Source organism: Colius striatus, chromosome 1 (genome assembly GCF_028858725.1).
Source record: "Colius striatus isolate bColStr4 chromosome 1, bColStr4.1.hap1, whole genome shotgun sequence".
Lineage (NCBI taxonomy): Eukaryota > Metazoa > Chordata > Aves > Coliiformes > Coliidae > Colius > Colius striatus.
The window spans coordinates 185547216-185567727 of NC_084759.1; the positions used below are offsets into that span (position 1 = coordinate 185547216).

At 38.8% G+C, this 20512-nt stretch overlaps 1 protein-coding gene across 1 annotated transcript in view; it reads right to left on the reverse strand.

Moving 5' to 3' along the window:
- GRM8 (glutamate metabotropic receptor 8) overlaps window positions 1-20512 on the reverse strand; it is a 352719-nt gene that overhangs the window by 326879 nt on the left and 5328 nt on the right. Inside the window, exon 2 of the mRNA XM_062018137.1 lies at window positions 17441-18283. Within this exon, the coding sequence (XP_061874121.1) occupies window positions 17441-17950 (510 nt within the window). The 5' untranslated portion in view covers window positions 17951-18283. The remainder of the gene's footprint in view (window positions 1-17440; window positions 18284-20512) is intronic.

Here is a 20512-nt window from a genome sequence, read left to right on the forward strand (position 1 = left end):
ATATTTTAAAAGGTTAACAGAAAACTGACTGCAAGAACCCCCTATTTTCTGGCTTTTCACCAGGAAAGGAGTTCCCAGAGGGGCTATAGAGGAGCACTGACAATTTGAGAAGGAAATACTTCCTTCTCTGAGTCAGACACTGGCATACAAGCGGTATCAGCAGTAGGCATTTTTCCTCATGAACCTTCATTCCCATCTCCAAGCAAAAAATTATTCAAATAAATCCCAAGCTACCATGGGTATTAATGCAAAGAACTTATTCTTTTTTAATATATATATATTTATGATGGTCTTATTAAATAAGCTAAGGGTAAAGTTGACTCAGTACCTCACAGAACGGCTTGTGCCAATGAGGCTTATGAAAGTCAGTGTCATTAGCTTTACAGCTAGAAATCTTGCTAAAACAGATAATCAAGTTTATTTGCCAGGACCTATTTTCTATCCCTTCATGTGAGCTAGCATTCCTGATACTTTCATTCTACATTAATACCGTCTTATATCAGCTGTTGCATTATTTTGACTCTGGCAGTGACTGGTTGCCAGAATTGCCTTCTTTTTCCTTTCCCCTTGTCAAAATACTGGCTTATTCTAGTTCTCAGATTTCCCTGGCAGTGTTCACAGAGTAAAGCCCTGCTTTGCAAAAAGGATAAGGCAGACACAGAGTCTCAGGGGTAATGCTGACAACAGGAAATAAAAATCAATTTTACTTTCTACACAATATCAGCAACCTCACTGCCTTCTCAGTACTTCAGTAAGACACAGGGTGTGGGAGGTCCCAGCTGGGAGCCTGAATGCCCAGCCTGCTCTCCTGCTCACGGCTGCAGCTCTGCCTAGCAAGGACAGCAACAAGCTGCTGGTCTGCACTGGGGACACCTCACCTAGCGCATCCAGCCACACTCTTCTTCCTACTCCTCTTCCCATCAGCATCTCAAGCCAACAAGCTACCAGTTTTCTAGAGCTTGGGACTTTTTACTCGCTTTTCTAATTCAAATTACATATCATGTAATAAATAGGTGAAAGGGGTTGTTGAATAGGACTGTTGCTATTTAAGTCCTGTATATTAATTCACTGTGGGAGATTAATACTAATAATACTAATACAAAGTTGACCTTGTTCTTTTGATATTTCAACATCACTAACATTAATATTAATGGAGAATAATAAATACTTGCATAACTACATATGCCAAATGCACCTAAAAATTAAATGTTTACTGTATGCATCTACCTGACTCTTTGCTTTGCAAACATGCAATATTTGGCAAGTATCTGCAGATGTGTTGATAGTACTACTCAGGTATGTTCTGACTGTCTTACTGAAATAAAGATTTTAATGCAATAAATGTTAAGACGATTTCTTGGATGACTGTTTACAGTAGGATTTGATCTCTTGTTTATACTTGCTTAATATCCATAAATTATGGCATATGTTTCAGAAGCATGTAATTATACTTGTCATTCTGGGTGTTAGATTCATAAGTACTGCAGACAAATTGTGCAGTGATAGATGGACAGATCAGACATCATTTCTGGAAAGTCACATCATTTCCCAAAAAATGCATGTGCCACTGTAAAATGAACAAAAATATACACAAGTAACATTACTTTTGGTTTTATGAGTTCTTACCAGCAACAGAATTTTACTAATTTTCCCTTTCTACTTATGCCTACTTGATAATCCTTTACTTAAAAATATATTAAATGCTGTTAGCTTTTATAGGACAAGTCTGTAGCTGTATTTTGCAATTTGCAGTATTAGTATCAAGGTTTGTTTACTCGCTTGTTAGAGAGAATTTTCAAGTCACTCATATGATCATTAGCCATACCGAAGTGCTACACTGGCCCATGTGATAAAAAGACCAAAATATTTCTTTCACTTTCTTTCTAAGATAGCAATAAATGTTTCTTAATTTATATAATTCAGGAAGGCTTTTCAGCAGTAACCAAAGGAAGAGGAAACTTTCATGTACCATTTTGTGCTAAATTTCCATGAGTCACATAATGCCTTGAAACCATCTCCAGACATTTTCTTTGCTACAGCTGGAAAATAAGCTTATGCTCACGAGAGAACACTTGGCCCAGGATACTGAGTCCTCTCTCCTGCAAAGCCAATGTTCAATTGCCACAGGTTCTCCAGGTGTAAAGGATAACTTGCCACTGTGGACAGGGTGGATGGTTTTTAACTTGTTGGCTTAGTCTGCTCCAGCATATCAAAGAACATACATGACTGTTTTTTGCAAACCAAAACAAAGTACTTATTTGATACATTTCCAGATTAAATCCGATGCTAATAGTAGTATATGCACAAGCAGGTTAGAGGTGTATGACAAATCTACTTCTCAAAAAATATAGCCACTTTCATCTAGTAGTATTGCCTTTCTTGTGTCCTCAGGTACCATGGTACACTGCCCAGGGGGTGGCAGCTGTGGCTGTAGAGCACTGCCTGCTTACAGGTCTCAGCCTCCTGCCATCATTTTCTCTTCTTGGCATGTGGTACAGTGCAGGAAGGGCAGAATTCAGCTCTTACAAAGTGGGATGTTTCTTTACAACTGTTTTCCCCTTAAGCCTTTCAACAGAAGCCTTTAGTAAAATCCATGATAGTCATGTATATTGACATCTAACTCCATGACTCAATTTTTTTTCAGTCAGTCGATCTGAAAAGTATCCTAATTAAAGTCATAACCACTGTATTCATTCATTATGACTTGCAGAAAATGTTCGTTGTATGCTGCCTCCTCCAACTCTCTCTACATCCCGAGCCTTCAGTTAAGAAATGCCACAGAATTAACTGTTTAGATTTGTATGTTAGATCTGGGGAGGAGGGGGAAGCTTCTGTCATAGTCCAATTATTTTCTTTTATTTGTCCATTTGACATTCTTTTTACGGTTCATTTTCTGTTTAAGTTTTAGGGAAATGCCTGGAGCACTGCTGCAAATACGAGTTGTAAAGTAAAATATAATATTATTTATTATTATTATATCAGTCTATCTAAATAACTGCAGTATCTACAATATTCACAATAGCCTGCAGAAAGAATGAAAGACAAATATCACTTTCAATAGGTACTGTGCAAGTGTCCTCCAATTTTATATATTCAAAACAAAAATGTCTACAGCCCTGTAAAACCCTGTGAGTTCAAAAGTAATTACAAGTCTGTATGACAAGGACAGAAATCATCTCTATTTCATGAGAGTATGCAAGTAAGTCAGTTCATGGCAAGAGTTTTGTACTCTACAGATATCATCTCTAGCTACTAAAGGACCTGTTTGGTATTAAGACAGTTCAAAAGTGAGATGGTCAGTACTATATAACAGTAGGTGGTTAGAAATTCCTAATCTTTGGAACTAACTATGATTGATGAACATACATAGGCACTTACAGAAGTCAACTTGCACTTCACACACACCAGGGATGATTCAGTCATTCATATGAATACAAGGGTCTATCCTTGAGGTTTATGTTAAACTAGAGAGCTGAAGACAGGGATGAGACAAATCTCGTGTTACTGTCTGGCCAAGACTTCATCATAAAGATTAAAGCTCAGAAGTCCACAGCTAAAGCATCTAAATGATTATTCAGTATTCAAATGTACTTTACTCTTTGGACTCCCCATGGCATTCAGCAGGATCTCTTTAAAGGTTTCCCATTGCTTGTGATCTCTGTCACCATATATCCATCATTCTTTTGTAATTTATCTTCTTAACTCATAAGTATGTTCCAAAAGGAAAAATGAGGCTGTAGCAGCTTCCTGTATTATACCTAATAGCCTGGTGGTTAGAGTACTCAGCTGGGAGCAACTAACCATTGAGTTATAGGGCTTTTGGACATGAAAGTCTCTCCTGCTGAAGCTATTCATGTTTTCGTAAACAATTAAGCTTCCATTGGATCCACCTGAGAGTAACCCACTATGTACTCCAGCATTCAGCAAGGAACAGGGATAGGTAAGTTCAAATCATTTCTCTAATGAATATTTAATGAATTCTAGCATAGATGAAATAAAATGTTTTCACTGTGAAAGCTTATCAACAATGAGTAGACAGCACCTGGCAACAGCAGTGTTAACTTCTGTACAGCTGTTCAAAGGGAGCAGTGAAAAGTTTTAAAAGAAGCAGATGCACAATCACAGGCCAGTTTTGACAAAGATTTCTGAGACTAGAGCCCTCCAATGAAAGTCCTGCACACAGAAGACTGTTGGGATAAGACTTACTCTGGTAGAAAAAAAAAAATCACAAGGTGAATTTAACAGGGAAGTTAAATAAGATAGTGTCCTGGCATCCTAGTGAAGAAGTATGCTTCTGCAAGGCTCTTGTCCTCCATGACAAGAACTCTTAATTTTTCTATAAAGCATTACTTATTGGGACGACTGGAATTCAGCTGTCCCATCTCCTGAACTATATTTGATTCCCTGTTCTGAATCCAAAAGCAAGAATTTGCCCAAGAGCCTTGTGCAAGTCAGAAGTAAACATGCTGTAATAGGAAGAGGGGCATCACCACTTAATTAACAGTACCAAGACTGGCACTTCAAACTTAGCAGGTTTTTTTAACATTATAAAATTTCCAAACTAGAAATAAAATATTTTGTTTAACGTGGAATAGAAGTTAGAATTTAACTCAAAGCCAAAACATTTTGGAGAGCTTTCCTCAACAAAATAAAGCAAAACAAATAAAATAGAACTCTCAAATCCCAATTCAACGTGATCATTTTGGTTCAGATTAAAATTAATGTTTATTTTCAGTTCAGCTGTCAAACTGACTAATTATTTGCACAGCCTCACCTGTAATATTGCATTCATGCTTTGAGTATATTAAAAACAACTGAAAAGGAGAAAATTTTAAAATAAGAATCACATTTTTCAAAAGGGGTGAAAGGCCCTCTTCATTTCCAATCCACTCATGGTAGATAGATGAGGCAGTTATTTGCCCTACAGCTGCCAAAAGTTGCACTATACATAGGGATTTTTTCACTCAAGATAGAGGTAAGCAAACAAACTTTAAATGAAATCAGTATGAAAACTGAAATAGAAATAAAAAATGGTAATAAACTAGAAATAATTGTCAGCTAGCAAGTCTTTTACAAAACTGATTTGATGGCTACTCTTCTCAAGCATTTAAGTGGAAAAAAATCTCCCATCTAAATGGAGTACACATTTGCACACACCTGTCAATTTTATCCTACACTACTTAATTTCATGCTTTGTCATAATAACTGCAGACATTCATTTTTCCCAATCACTCTAATATAGATTGCAGAGACGAGTTTTAACAGTTTTAATTTTACTGGGCAATAACCCAAATATTATTTCTCAACTCTAGGACTCTCTTTCTTTGGCTGTCATGGTTTCCTAAGGGGGATGCACAGCCTCTGATTGCAGGTCAAGAGGCTTCACCACTTGCTCCAGAGACTGATGACTTGCGTATTTAAATCATACAGTGAGTTGGATAATCTCCTTTCATAGCAAAACCCAGGGGAGGGAACTATGTAAGAGGATACAAGGAATCCCTCATTAAGAACTAGCTATCTGAGGTACTTATATGCCCCCACCCCTCTTATATCTGATTATTGAGGAGCCTTTATATTCACAAATCCCTTCAGGCACAGAAGTGCTATAACCAGGGAAGCAGGGGCACAGGACCCTGGACTTCAGTGCTCCAGAGCCACTGGACATTCAGCTCCACAGGCATCAGCCGTCAGGCTGAGGATTTGCTTCTGCATGATTTGCCCAAGGTCACAGAGAAAATCTGTGGTGAAGCAAGACAAAGGATGTAAGGCTTCAGCAGGCACTACCACACAGCGAGGGCAGTCTGTCACATTCAGACAAAGCTTTGCAGCTTGCCATTGAGCTGAGCAATTATGTGACCCTTCCCAAAAATACTCTGTGTTTTCATCAGCTTTTTACATCTTTACTATTGTTCTCTCCGGCATTCCAGAATCAAATATGATTTGATGTTTATGCAAACAAGCTATAAAATAAGTATAACTTGAATGGTGACTCTTCATTCCTGAAGAAGAAGTTCTTTGTTATTCATCCTAAAAATAGAAATAAGGCGAGAAAAAAAGGAAAACACAAGCTTTGAAACTTGGCAGGAACAGCAGGAAATCATACCTTGAGTCACAGGGTACTCTCAGCATCTGTTCCAACTGCAAGTTTTCCACGCTCATGTACACTGCACAGCTACCATCCTTACACATTCCAGTCCCCAAGATCAGCCCTACAGATATTATTCTTTCTCTGCAGTATATCCTATCTCCAATATATTACATATCTAGTTTTCAAAAATGCTGTTCAGTTGATACTGAAGATATGACCTAGCTTACAGATTACGAGTTTTTGCTGTTCAGAAGATATTTGGCAAAACAATTCCCAATGGGTTGAAACAACAGCTCTTACTGTATCTAGGTTTTGCAAGTGAAGTTATTTGCAACATGTACACACAAAAAAAGAGAACTGCTGGTTAATAAGATAAATGTTTACACTTAAACATTCAAAGGGTTTTGTCAAATCCTGTCCAACAAAGAACACATAAACACATTCTTTTTCTCTTATTTCCTGGTTTCTAATAGCTTTTGCTTTCATTACAAACACTTCAGGACTCCCAGAACTGAACACAAAAAGAATCAGTCCTTTAATCCTCAGGACAATACATATTTTCTTCACACTTTGGAAAGTAAATATAGCAGCTGGTAACTTTTAAATCCTGTGCTTTGTTGTGCAAAGGATTGCAAACAGGACCATCAAAGTGAAGTGTGGAAAACACTGACTACTTTACCTAGATTATTTTCCTGATGATACAAAAAATGCGTATTTTTATACTTCTATCCCATCTAATTTTAAGAAAGATAGAAAGTAAAAAAATTGGCATTTCTCCTATACTATAAAACTGGATTAACCCTTAGATGGTGTACAACAGGTTACTTGGCAATATTTTTTCCTAATAGTCAACCTATACTTTGCTCCATAAAACAATATGCTAGGTATAAATGTTTGTAACTTCTATTTATCAGTAGAATTTAGGGTTTGTATTTAGTCTATATTGTAAAAGCCACTCTGCAGTGAAATGCCTGTGGAGATCAGGTTGCCAGCTCCTCCAAGATGAGTTCACTCCCGTAAAAACAAGTCATCTCTCTTCCAGTTGAATAAGTTCATGTCTCATTTTGCAGACTGAGATCAAAAGAGCATCGCTATGATCATACCTGAAAACATGATAAAGTAATACTTGAGGACCCACATCTGCTTTTGCTACATGCCTATTAAACTCCCATACAGAAATAGAAAACCTACTGAAAGTAATAACAAGAGGATGCAACATTGCATGGATGTAGGACATTATCTGCCTCTGGATGCATTCAGTTTTACTGTAGTATAACTCACTGGCTTCCTTGGAATATATTGCTCTCCCAGGGATTCTTTCTCATTTAAACAAGACTAGAAGTGGCACAAAAATCAGATTCCATTTCCCTTTGAGTAAGGAGAATTCAACAAACAGGTCCTATCCAGCTGGCTACAGAAGAATGGAGTTACTTATGGTACTTATCTGCTGCTCCTGAACTTGGCAGAAGCCAAATACGTGAGTCAGAAAACAAGACTTACCCCTGCAGCAAGCCTTTTGCAGTCCTGTGATTCCCAGGCCTTCACATTTTCCATTCAGTGGATGATACCAGCCTGTTATCTCTTTCTGCAGGACATACTTTTGTTTGGTACGAGACACCGAAGTGACTAGCACAGGCTGAATCCCCAGGACTTTTTGTGCTGCTACTAATGATAAATGGATGCCTTGTCTCAGATGACCAAGATATGTTCTCTTTTCTCACAGCACTCTCTTGAAAGGTTGTTTGGACTGTGCAGCTCACAGCCATTGAATTTATGGTAATATAATAACATTAGCAAATTTACATGTGCCAAAGCATGCATACAGCCATTATTTATTCCCTCTCTTCTATTTTTAGCCAGTTGTATTGTCTTCTATAGCAATGCATTTCAATACTTTAAGCCCATGCTCCACTTCAGAATCCTTTCATATATAGGCAAATCTTGAGACCTCCTGTGACTTCTCCTGCATTCACACAACATAGCTTCTAGACTGATGAGTCCTTGTCTACTTGATAATCCCCAAGCAAGTCAGGTCTTCTGGAAGGGGACTTTCATGTTTCAGTACTATTAATAAAACAAAAGCGTACTCATGGCACCAAAAAAAGAAACAATAATGGCCAAGCAAGCCAGCCCTTTCTTCAGCTCTTTTCTTGGGCTTTGAAGTGTCAAGTCCAGAGAGCTACCACAGAATTTATAGCCTCTTTGTAACATTTCTTTGACTAATAGCCAAAGTATAATTGTGATGATAACTTTTCACTAAGACTTTTTCATTTCCAAAGACTTTCTAAACAAACAACAATAACAAAAAAAAACAACAAAGAAAATGTTTCCGAATAAGAGTAACAATCACCATGGGGGATCAGTGCTACCATAATGCAATGGAGCTGCTTGAAAAAAATTTAGCCAGCCTGGGATAAGATTGCAATGGCATTTTAAATGTGACAGAGCCACTATCAAAAAGCTAATGGAAGTTGTTAGGAGCTTTTTGTAGAATTATGCCCAAAATGGGCTACCGTCCTTTTTTGCTACTCCTAAGTTTATAAAAGAGCCATGTGCATAAATGTACAAGTGAAGAAGGAATAAAGATCCTGATTCTGCCGCTACAAATACTGCTGCTACACAACTAAATGCTGGAGGCAGCTTCTATGAAAGAACATAAGCCAAAACTCAAAATATGAATCATTCCGGCTCAGGGAAATCACTTCAGCTCCTGTTGCAGTCTCAAGCTGTAAAAGAAATACAATAGGAAGAGAGCTCTTGCAATACCATGCCACATCTCAGCATCGCTATCAGAAAGAATTTATTTCAGAGAAGAGTTACAGCCAGGTATCTATCCAAAGTGCCAGACACAAAATTCCACCGTGAGGTGAAAAAGAAAGATCTTTCTCCCTTTAGGACTTAATCTCTCAATAAGCATTTATCTTATTTCCTGTTATTCCCATAGATAGCTCCCACTTGTAAGCTGCCCAAACTCCAGCTCTTCCTCCTGCTGACCCACAGAAACTGAGACCCACTCAGAGCACTGCTTATTCAAAACATCTGGAGATTATGGAATTAAATAGTCACTTGAAAAAGAATGAAAACAGTGACAAAAAGCTTAAGACAACAAGAAAGACCAATAGAGCAGGGGGAAATGGAAGAGAAAGGAGACAAACAGGATTCCTCCCACAGGAAAGTGATGAAGGAATTGAGAAGTTGACACCACCCTTGCAGCTGTTTAAAATCTTCTCATAAATGTGTACAGAGACACCTATGACTTCCCATGCAAGGCTTCCAAAGTCTTCCAATGAGAAGAAGGTCTTTCTGGTGACAATACAAGCATGGATCAACTCATTCTATTTTTGTAAATATGAAAGGTGTAGTCACACTCCTAGCCCTGATCCAGTCCCCCTGTGAAAGAATTTACTCTCTATCGAGGACACAGGCAGCCAAGGGCAAACAGTCTCCTCATTTAGGGCCTCAGTTAAATGCTTAATTGTCCTGTCAGAAGGATAAGGGACATAATGTCTTGCTTTTCTGATCTGGGAGTATATGTAGATTCCAGCCCAGAGGAGCATTTTGCTCTTGGCTATTTAATTCATTCACGTGGAAATAGCATCTTTCAGTAAGACTTTTGTTTGGTTGACTATTTTTCTCTGATAAATGCTAGCAAACACAAGGATATACATTTAAGCACTCCAAACGACTTTAATCCTAAAAGCACAATGTGCTTTAGGGAAAATAATGAGAATGGAAATACATAAACCCACAAAATCTACCGGCTGGCTGTAACACACAATAGCGCCCAGTTTCTGATGATAGTGAGAATGCAAGACTACTGATATTGCACAGCTGTCACAGCCATCACTGTACTGAAACAATTATCCACCAGGGAGGGAAAAAGAAGTTCTTATCATGACTAATAAAACTAACTTTGCTATACTAAAACACTGAAACAGCATCAATGATCCTTGCAGTGTCTTGGCTTCCCTTCAGTGTGACGTAGGAGCAGAGGAGCTCAGTCTGTAGAAAACAGCAGCAACATCTATACTGGTAAATCGCATCATTTCAGAGCACATCCATCAGCAACAGCTCAGCCACCTCCACTACTGAACAGTTGGAACAGTCCATAGCTTACCCGCAACCTGTGTCAGACAGCAGTCTCCCAATTTCCAGACAGGCTTCAGAAGTCAGTATGGCTCAGGAGTTGTTCTCTCACAGTAGTTTTCATGCAGCTCCATGATTTCGGTGAACAAAGGAATTTATGATACTGATATGAAATGACTCTGTCAGTTGGCCTCATGTCAGAGAACTACGCCAGGTACATTTTGTTTACTAACAGAGACATTGAAAAGTGCCTCCTATTAACATAAGATCTTTTAAAATATGAGTGCAGAGTTTGTATTTCTGTGCATAGGTGAGCTTTTGCTGAGCTGCTAGACTCCTCTCAGCCTTTCAGACTTCTCATTTGTGAAATTACCATCGATATGTCAATACAGGTAGTATTCAACAAATACCTCAGCACCTCTGTCACTTACTAACAACACTAACATAGTTGCAGGAATTCAGCAAAACTTCAGCAATGAAACGGTGAAATATTTCACACCACATATGTAATTTCTTTCATATGATTTAAAGATGCATTTATATATACAGTCCCAAGTGCCCTCAGGGAAGCAGAAAGAAAATGACACTGTTGGTCTTTAATAGCCACACTCTCTTTGTAAGGTGCTCATCTACTGTGGTTAAGGAATGACATAAAAACCTCAACATTTTAGACAGCTTCAGCTTGCCTACAAAAAAAGGGGAGACATCTCAAAGCACTTAACAAACATTAATCAAGCTTTTGATTGTTCCTGTGATTTGGCTAAACATAAGCAATTCAAAATGACAAAAGAGAAGCACAAAAGGTCAAGAGATGTTTCTCAAGCTTTTTAGCAAACCAATGACAAACATAGAAAATAATACAGAAAATCAGATTGCCCCTTTGCTGTAACCACTAGTTGTAGTTCCATCCAGGAATTGGAGAAGACTAAAATTATTAAATCTTTAGAGGAACATTTAAGAAGCTAATATACTGTAAAATACTAAATAAATGCACCAAGTTGCTTTTGTACTCCCCTGCCTCAAGCAACTTAACACAAATAAAATGTGGGGCTAATCAGCCCTAGCAATTTTCACAGAATCTGAAAACCTATTATTTCCTTTGGCTGAAATGAAAAATTTTTTTCCAACAGGTTCATTATTGATACTCGCAAAGTATCTGCTGTACCTATAATTTTATCTTAGTGTTGACCTGGTGTTTGCCTCTCTTGACTGTAGGACATTTAACCTCATACTGACATCATAGAATCATAGAGTCATCATAGAATGGTAGGGGTTGGAAGAGAACTTTAGAGATCATCTAGTCCAATCTCCCTGCAGAAGCAGGTTCATGGTTGAATTGAAAGGTTTGTCAGAGCATAATTAAGTATCTACTGCCACAGAATCATAAAGAGATGTGAACGTTATTCTATGCAAAAGAAGCTGAATTATGAAAAACAAAAAACCAAAACAAAGCAAACAGAAAAACAAAAAAACAAAACAAAGCAAACAGAAAACGTAGAATTATTATAACAGTATTTTCCAGACAATAACAAGACAAGATGCTCAGGCACTAAAGAGATATGTGCTTGCAATAAGCTACAAAAAAAACACTGTAAAATTAAATGGGATATATTGGCAATGAGTTCCTTTTATAATTAAAAATGATTCAGAAAGTGAAAATATTATCTAGAACAAAAGTAAAACAAATCTGTTCATCTTAGGAGCTGATTTCAAAATGTTTCAGTCTTTTCTGTACTAACAACAATTTTTCATCACACTTGACACAAGGTTCTCCACATATGCTTTAAATACCAAAAAAACCCCATTTTATTTCAAATTTCAAATACTATGCAGCAGAAAATGTTATTGACAAATGTAGCATGACATGTGACCATAAAATTATTACATTTTAATCTGTGCAGCACTTTTTTATTAATGAATGCTAATATGTTGGGTAAAATTCTTGAGCCTGTTCTTCACTTATACATAGTAAATCTCTTTCATTAAGGACATTCCCTGCAGTTAGACACAGAACAGATTGACTCCTGCATCCCCCTAGAACCTCTGAAGACAGTAATGCTCATAAGGTGAAAAAAAATTCCTTAGATACAGAGTGAAGATCGGGGTCTGTGGGGTTCAGGTTGTCCCACAAAAATATGTATGTGCTCTCTGAAGTTATGTTGTAAAATGTTCCTAGATTTTATTTGCATCATATTCCATTCAATCCTGAGATGCACTCTATTGCCACAATTAAATGCATAGCCCTATATGTATGAAGTTCAGCAAGGTTAGCCTCTGTATAATGGTAATTCTTTCGTTTCTGGGAGGCCTGTCTGCTGTTTTGTGCAGGTCTGGAACACAAGGCAGCAAAAGTGCTGAATGGCAATCAAATGCAAAAAGACCTGCAACTGAGTCTAAAAAAGGCATCATCCAGGTACAGTCTTGGTATCTGTGCAAGGCTACCAGCCAAAGATATATGTTAAAACTCAAAATCAAGCAAGGAAATCATGAAAGCAAATAAACAAAATGCTGAGAGAACTGGAATCATCCTTTTGGATGATTGTCCATAAAGTTGAAAGACTAACTCCCTTATGTCATTTGTACTTGTACATACAAAGAGGTAAATGTATATGAAATGTATACGGCAAATGTGTGTGAAGTGAATATTAGTTCCTCCAGACAGCAGCTATTAAGCTAGATTATAGTGGTGCAGCAAGAAAAGAATTTGACCAAAAAGAGGAAACGAGTCACTTAGTCTTGGGATAAGAAAAGAAAACAGAAGACAAAGTAAGGTAAAAGGAAAGGCAAAGCAAGTCAAAAGGCAAGGAAAAGAATAAAACTATTGATGAATATTTTGTCTTTATACACATAAATATACATATATATATATATATATAAACAATCACAATCACAATCACAATTCACCAAGCTTAGTGTCCACCTATCTCAATTCACATGCAAATCATCATCCCTAGGCTACCCTGAGTGTGACATTGGCTAGAAGACGTGTAAAAGTGACAGATGGAGTGTACCTAGGAGTTCAGAAATGGTGTGAGGTTTTTAGCTGAGAGGATACTAGCATAAACAAATATCTCTTTATTTCCAGCAGATTTTAACCATTGACATGAGTTATTCAGACATTTTAAAAGTAAAAACTTCTGAACAGAGGGCACATAATACAAGTGGTGAGATAAATTACAGACTCATGTTTCCACCAGGCCAAGTTTTGAGGAATCGGGAACAGACCAAATGCTTATGAGCATTACATCATACTTAAAGGATACCACTTGTCTGTACCTGAGCACCCTACAGGAAGCCAAGGAAAAGTGTAAGAGTAAGATTTTGACTAAGTCAACAGCAAGGTTGCCTTTTCGCTAGTGAGAGCTGATCAAGTGAGACAGTCAGTCTCTCATTAAATCCCACCAGCCAAATAGAAATTAACTGGACAGCAGAATTTCCAGATTGAAAAAAAACAATCACCAAACAATATCACTTTCCATTACCCAGAGGAAAGAACAGTTCCTGGTACACTAGAAAAAAAGGCAGAGCCTGGCCCATAGTTGGCTGTCCTATTTCTAAAGCAACTGCCATGGGAAATGCGAAAAACTAAAGCCTGAATGCACCAACAGGCTACGCAACACATTCCCTTCCCCAGCCCTGGATTTGTTTCCATGTGTTCGTCTCCGATATGGCACAGATATGTGAACCCAGGATCAGCCCAGGAAAATGGCTGAATTGTGAGGAAAAGCAATTAGAAGCCTCACCACCTTCTTTGCTCAGCAGCTGCATTTCAGCTCTGGCCCCTGCTCTTGTATTGTTCTTGAGATACACTGCTGGCCTTGTACCTTGCTGATCATGACCTTACCCTGCTGACCTGACTTCCTGGCTGACCTTCAGCCTGCCTCACTGCTATGGTCTTGTCTGGCAATCACTGGACTGTTGGTAGAACCTGGTTAAACAGATAGATCTTACTGTTCTTATTCAGGTGAGGCTGTGAGACCGCTGCCCTTCTTGCCTTGCTGTCCCCTTAGTTCCTGTCTCAATTTCCCATGTGAAGCAGCCCACTCCTGATGTTCTCTGATAAAAGCAACTTCAAATAATGATCCAGTAACTTCAAGTGGGAACAACCTATCTTGAGATCCATTAAGAACTGTTTAGGTAGGTAGCTGCTGTGTTACTACCCAGCACAGTCCTTCTATCCTCACCTCTAAAGGTTTTCTTCTTCCACTATATTTGCAGCAAGGCTAATTCCAAGTTCTGAAAGCTTAATAAGCAACTGATTTTGCACCAAGTACCTGAGTAATATAAGGCAAAAAGCAGCCTCCTTACAATAGTCAAGGAATAACAGGTGCATTTTCCAACAATTATTCCTTGAACAAGCATTTCCTGTTTGTAAAGTGCCTCTGAAAGCTCTAAAACTATCAACAGGAGACATTTAGGCTGTCCAAATTTGTACCTTAATGTTTTGAACCTCCTACGGGTAAGATACACATAAAAACACTTTCTAGGCAGTAATACACCTGGAAATTCTAAAAAGGAGAACAGATGGAGAAGAATTCAAGGTGAGCCATTTGACCAGGAGAAAGGCTATAGATCAAGGTCATTTTCTGTGCTGTCCTCCCCCCCTATCCTCATGAAAACACTTAGATAAAGTACACCATGACTATCAATCAGTTAATGCTACCCACCAGATCATCAGATAGGACTATTGACCTGTATGTTTTATGTTGTAAAATCAATAAAAAGAAGAGAAAAAAATGCCAAGAAAAAGAAAAAGAGCAGCATAAAAAGCTGAGCTGCTGAGCATGGTATTTCTCAGGCTGTCTTTGTTTGTGTATTCACATTGCATGATATAATATACTTCTCACAATTTCTTCACCGATTAAAATTTCACTGGATAACAATGTTTCCAAAAAAATATGTAGTCCTGACATTTGGGAACTTCAGAGCAGACACTAAGCCAATACTGAACTTCAAATTACAGGTTCAACTCACTAAATAGAATTGCTAACAGAAATATGGATGAATCACTCTCATCCTGGATATTAATGGAAACAGGCATTTGCGTGATGGTGATCAACGACTCCAGTGAAAGCACAGGCATTTACACCAGCTGAGTGCCCAGCTTTGACATATACCAAGATTCAGTAAACACAATTTCATATCTGGAGCTTTTGTGAGCATGAACCAAGGTACTCGTCCTCAGCTGCAGAGTTGCAGGAATGCATCAGCTGAGAATTTCAGCCTATGTCTTTGGTTTGAATACAGTCCAAACAGAATTATACTTCCGTATTTCTAGCAAATGACCCTTAACTTCCTAATCATCTTGACTACCACCACTGTGAATGGTTTCTATAGTGCTACTAAATCAGGGCCTTATCCAGAACTCTTTACTCATACGGAGATAGCAGATCTACTTCTGAGAGGAAGAGTAAAAGCAGTCTTCAGAGGCAGGTCCAACATCAGATATTGAAGAGTGTCATTTGTCATTTTTTAAGCATTATTAAGAATATTTGTGCAGTATCTATAATTAAAGCTAAACGAGATGTCTCCTCCTTTTGCCAGCAGCTGTGTTACATCAATTAAATGGGTAAATAAGATCTTTCCCTAGAGGGGATATCACATGACCCTCTATTGATTAAGACTGCAGTAGAACGTTATTTGCAATCTTATTGCATAATGGAAATCAGGAGGTAGCTGTCATGGTTTTAGAAGACAAATTGCTGCTATCTTAGACAATTCATAGGCCTCTTCCCTTTTTGCTGCTCTTAATTCACAGTTAATATATGACTTACAAGGCTTAGTTTCTTAAATCGGTCTATGGCACTGTATTCAAATTAAAACTGGGTGTAAGTTGTAGTCTATGTGGTCTTGCATTACGATGGCCATTAAAGTGACCATTCCATTTATAATTACTTCAGATTTATGCATTATTTAATAGGGTAACACAACTTCAAAGAAGAATGTGAAATCAAAAATAGACACCTCCTGCAACATGCATGGCTGTTCCCAGGAAAGACAGGCCTCCTCCACCAGGCACAGCTCCAGAGTTGCTCTCAATATAGAATATTTTTAAGACTTAGCTAAGTTTTGTGGACTTGATTTTGACAAGTAAAACATATGGCTGGAACAAGCCCACTACTCCCCAACCTGTGCAGTAAGCACCTCTAGTTATCAGACAGTTTTGAAACTATAATGAAGACTTGACCACAACACAGCAGACACTTTGCTTCTTCACTGAACTGTAAATCCATCATTATTCCTTTCACGGGACAACCCTTACTTCTAATCAGTCTCTCAGTTATAACAATTAGAAAACAAGAGCAATACTTTTCAAAATGCATATCAGCAATATTTAGCATGACCAGAATCTTCTCCACCAAAGTCAAATAAGTGGTGTTTAACTCGTCTTTGGTCGTTGCGGAGTTCTAGGACAAAAGGCAAGACATCTGAATGGAAGGATCAGTAATAGATTCAGACAAAATTACAGTCGTTGTGTATAGAAAAAAAGTGCTCAACTTACCATCATATGTTTTCCATTGCAGGGGATTAAAAATTAAATGTCTGCTGCCTGATCTATTCCAGATAAGTTGATTGATTAGATTGTATTCATCTTCCCATCTACCTTAACAAGTTTTAAAGTGGCAGGTTTCTTTTTCCATTGTTTATAATGATAGAACTTAATAAAGTACAGGGAAGAAAATGCCAGTAGAAATATTGTCCAAAAGTAACCTCTCATAAAGTGATAAAAAAGTCTAAGAAAAAAATATCACCTTCTGAAAAATATAGAGGCAGTTAAGATTTCAAGGAAATCAAAGATATTTCAGTACACTCCAATTGGCTATATATGCACATCAATAGCACTAGATTACTACTGGCATATCTTCTTGATTGGGGAAATTATTTGGTTCTCCTACAAATGGACTTGTGTTTAAACTATGTATTTCATTCTCCTGGAAATCTGGGAAATCAATCTCAACCTAATGTTCATGAGCATAAACCCTCAATATGAAACATGTGAGTAGTAACAAAAATGAGAATACGAATCCCTAAAGACTTAAAATGTGCTTTGGTTTCTCAGCACTTCAAAAGAGGCATTTGGAACCTTAAATTTGGGTCTGCGATCATCACGCTTTCTTTTTTTTCCTTTGCTTTGAAAGGGCAAACTAGTCATTTTATATTTTTTAATCTGAAAAAGTTCTTCTTTTTTGAAGATAATGCCACACAACCATCTCACTTATTTAATCGTGCTTGAAATTCAAAAGAAGAATAAAAAATGTTCCTTACCTTAAAAAGTCTTAAAATATTTGCGACCATAATGGACACAGAACTTGCTGCAGCACCTATCACACCTGATATCTTGTCTGGCTTAGTGAAAATCGGTGGGTCACCGTTCGCACACTTCACATCTGAACCATCTTTTTCTATCAACGCTTGTACAAATGTTAAGGACTGCTCCAATGCATAAGTGTCCCTGGAACACGTATCAAGGATCCGGACACCTAAGGTGATATTGGTAAGAAGATCAGGGTCTTTATTAATCTGATCAATTGCATACAGCATTGCCTCTAGTCTGTGGATCCCTTTCTCCTTCTTGAGCTCCCCACAAGGCACCCCTCTATCCCCTTTTGCATGGACAGGGAACAGTCCTCCCAAGATGATATCCCCATCCAGTCGGATGGAGTGGGCATATTCCTGGCCATGAGTTCTTTGCATCAGAGTGAGTATCCAGTAGAATTTGGCTGTTAACAGGAAGAAACAATGGCAGGAAACTAATTGTTTTCCTTCGTATACCATTTTCTCTGAAGATGTTGCTATCCAGCATCCAAATTTTCTTCTTGCTAAAGGATGAAGTTGACCATTTGAAGCTACACTTTCTGGAGGCTATCATCAGTGCCCAGTAAGTAATATAGAACCATGCGGTATGTAGAAAAAGGATCTCAGCAGAAGTACATAAAACGTGTTCTACAAAACATGTCCACTGATGTCATGGGTTGATCAGTTTTTCTGAGAGGTGGTTTTCAATTGCTCTTAATTGATGGTGAAGTGTAGGGTGGTATGTCTGGTCCTGATGCTAAGAGGAGGTCAGTAGCTTATGTCCTTGCATTTTGCCCTGCAGCTGAGGTACTTCTGGGGAAAAAAAAAGAAAAAAAGAAAAAAAAAAAACAGTGAGAAATCCCAATTAGTTCAGCAGTTTTACACCTGTCACACAGTGTATTTATTCTTGACTATGAGTTGCTTCGCCTAGGTTTTACTTTCACTATTCTGTAAGGGAGCAATTCCCAGCCCTCTGTGAATTGGAACACCTGGATGTGCTGTGCTTCAAGCCAGGAAATTGAATCCAGCAGAGCAAAAGCCAAATCAGGGGAACTAAACTTAGCTTGGTGTTCAGATTCTGACCAGTAATTCATACTTACCTTCTCATTGCATGATATCCAGAAACAGATTTGATCCATAACACACTGTATTTTCTGTTTTGCTGTATCATTCTGTTCCAGCCTACAGCAGTGCAATAAGTACTTACACACTTATTCATGGAGAGATTCCATTTATGACAATGGAGTAATCAGGGCACCCGAATTCAAGTATGCTCTTCAGTTGCTGCAGTACAAGCACATTCAATTCATTTGGATATTAAACTGATTATTGCTCCAGTGGAATTCACTTTTTTTCTGGGCTTGCTATGTATCTAAAACACCTTCCAGATAATTTCTAGCACTAAATTACTTTTACAAAAAGGTAGCTGATTTCCTACATAAAAAAGGCACAACAAATTCTGTTAGGAAACCAGCTGAATATCCAGTATTCTGACATTTTACTTGAGTTGAAGTCCAACATTAACATGGTGTCACGGTTTAGCAAGGAGCCGCTTTTGCTTGGTAACAGGGGGAGGGGGCTGCAGTGCAGCCCTGCTAAAGAGTTCTCGGACCTTCCCCCAGCTCTTGGGTTCAGACCCACCTCCAGTCCGGCTGGGACAATCCATGCCTCTGCCATCACTATTTAAGGATGGGAATTTGAAGTGTATGGGAGGAGGTGCAGGAGTGGTACAAGATGGAGGCAGCCATGCAGACTCCACAGTCAGAGAAGGAGGAAGGAAGGAGGAGCGCTGGACCAAAGATTCCTCTGCAGCCCATGGTGAGAACGCAGGCTGTGCTCCTGTGACCCATGGAGGGCAATGGCAGGACTGAGAGCCACCAGCAGCTCCACGTGAGTGCGTCCGGACGTGCGAGAGACTGTTGTGAGGAGCCGGCTATGGTGCAGGCCATGCTGGAGAGCCTGCTGGCCACAGAGACACACCCAGGAGGTGGGGAGGAGCTGCAGCCTTTGGGATGAATGCACGTTGGAGCAGCCCATGCAGGGCTGCCAAGTGTGTGAGGTACCTTGTGGTGGAGCAGGGAGGATCAGAACAGAGCCCACCTGCCCTGAAGAGAGACAAACGGCAGGAGCCATCAGGAACAGACTGACTGAAACCCCCTATTCTCTGCCCCCGTGAGCAGTTAAGCAGGGGAGGAGATAAGGACACCAGGATCAGGACTCTGAGCCCAGGAAGAGGGGACGGGTGAGGAGAAGGTTGTCTTAAAGTGCTGGTTGTGCTCTTTGTCATTGTACCACTCTGTGTTGTTTTCTGTTTGTTATGTTTTGGGGTTTTACAATTATGCTTTAGTTGGCATTGGATTAAATTATTTTCTGTTTTCTTCCCCAAGCTGAGTAGCCTGGTCTGTTTTGTCTGGAACCATAAGCAGCAATTAAGCCCTCCCTTAGTTTAAGCCTTTTGTACCTGAATGGGTCTAACCCACAACACATGGTCTCTGTTTTCTGCTCGTGTTTGGACCACATTAAATAAGAATAATGTTGGGCCCCCACTGATACCTGGAGAAGTCTCATTGATTTTAACGAGATCGGTATTTCAGCCTACATATGTAAACACCGGACTGTTATAAATATATCTCCAAATTGTCCTCACTCCAGTTCTCAAGTGAGTGGCATTTATTTATTTATTTCAACATTTAACAAAATTACACGTCTGAATAAAATTTTAGTCCTCTGAGAAGAGAGAGAGAAATAATTTTACCAGGTACTAGATGGGCCTACTGTGGGCAACTGCATCCAAGCCTGTCTCTCAAGGCACCTGTTATAGGCTATGGAGAGCAGTGGACCTCCTAAGGTGTAATTCATCTGTTCCTTCTCTTTAGGAGAGTTTTACTTATTATGAAATTGATCACATTGAACAACTGCCTACCTCACTGCCTATACAGTAAATCCAAGCAATAGGGTCATCTGTAGATATGTACTTTGTCCCTAGTGACCTGACTGGCTCCTACCAAAAAGTATGATCAAATTAGAAGACAGTTATAGATG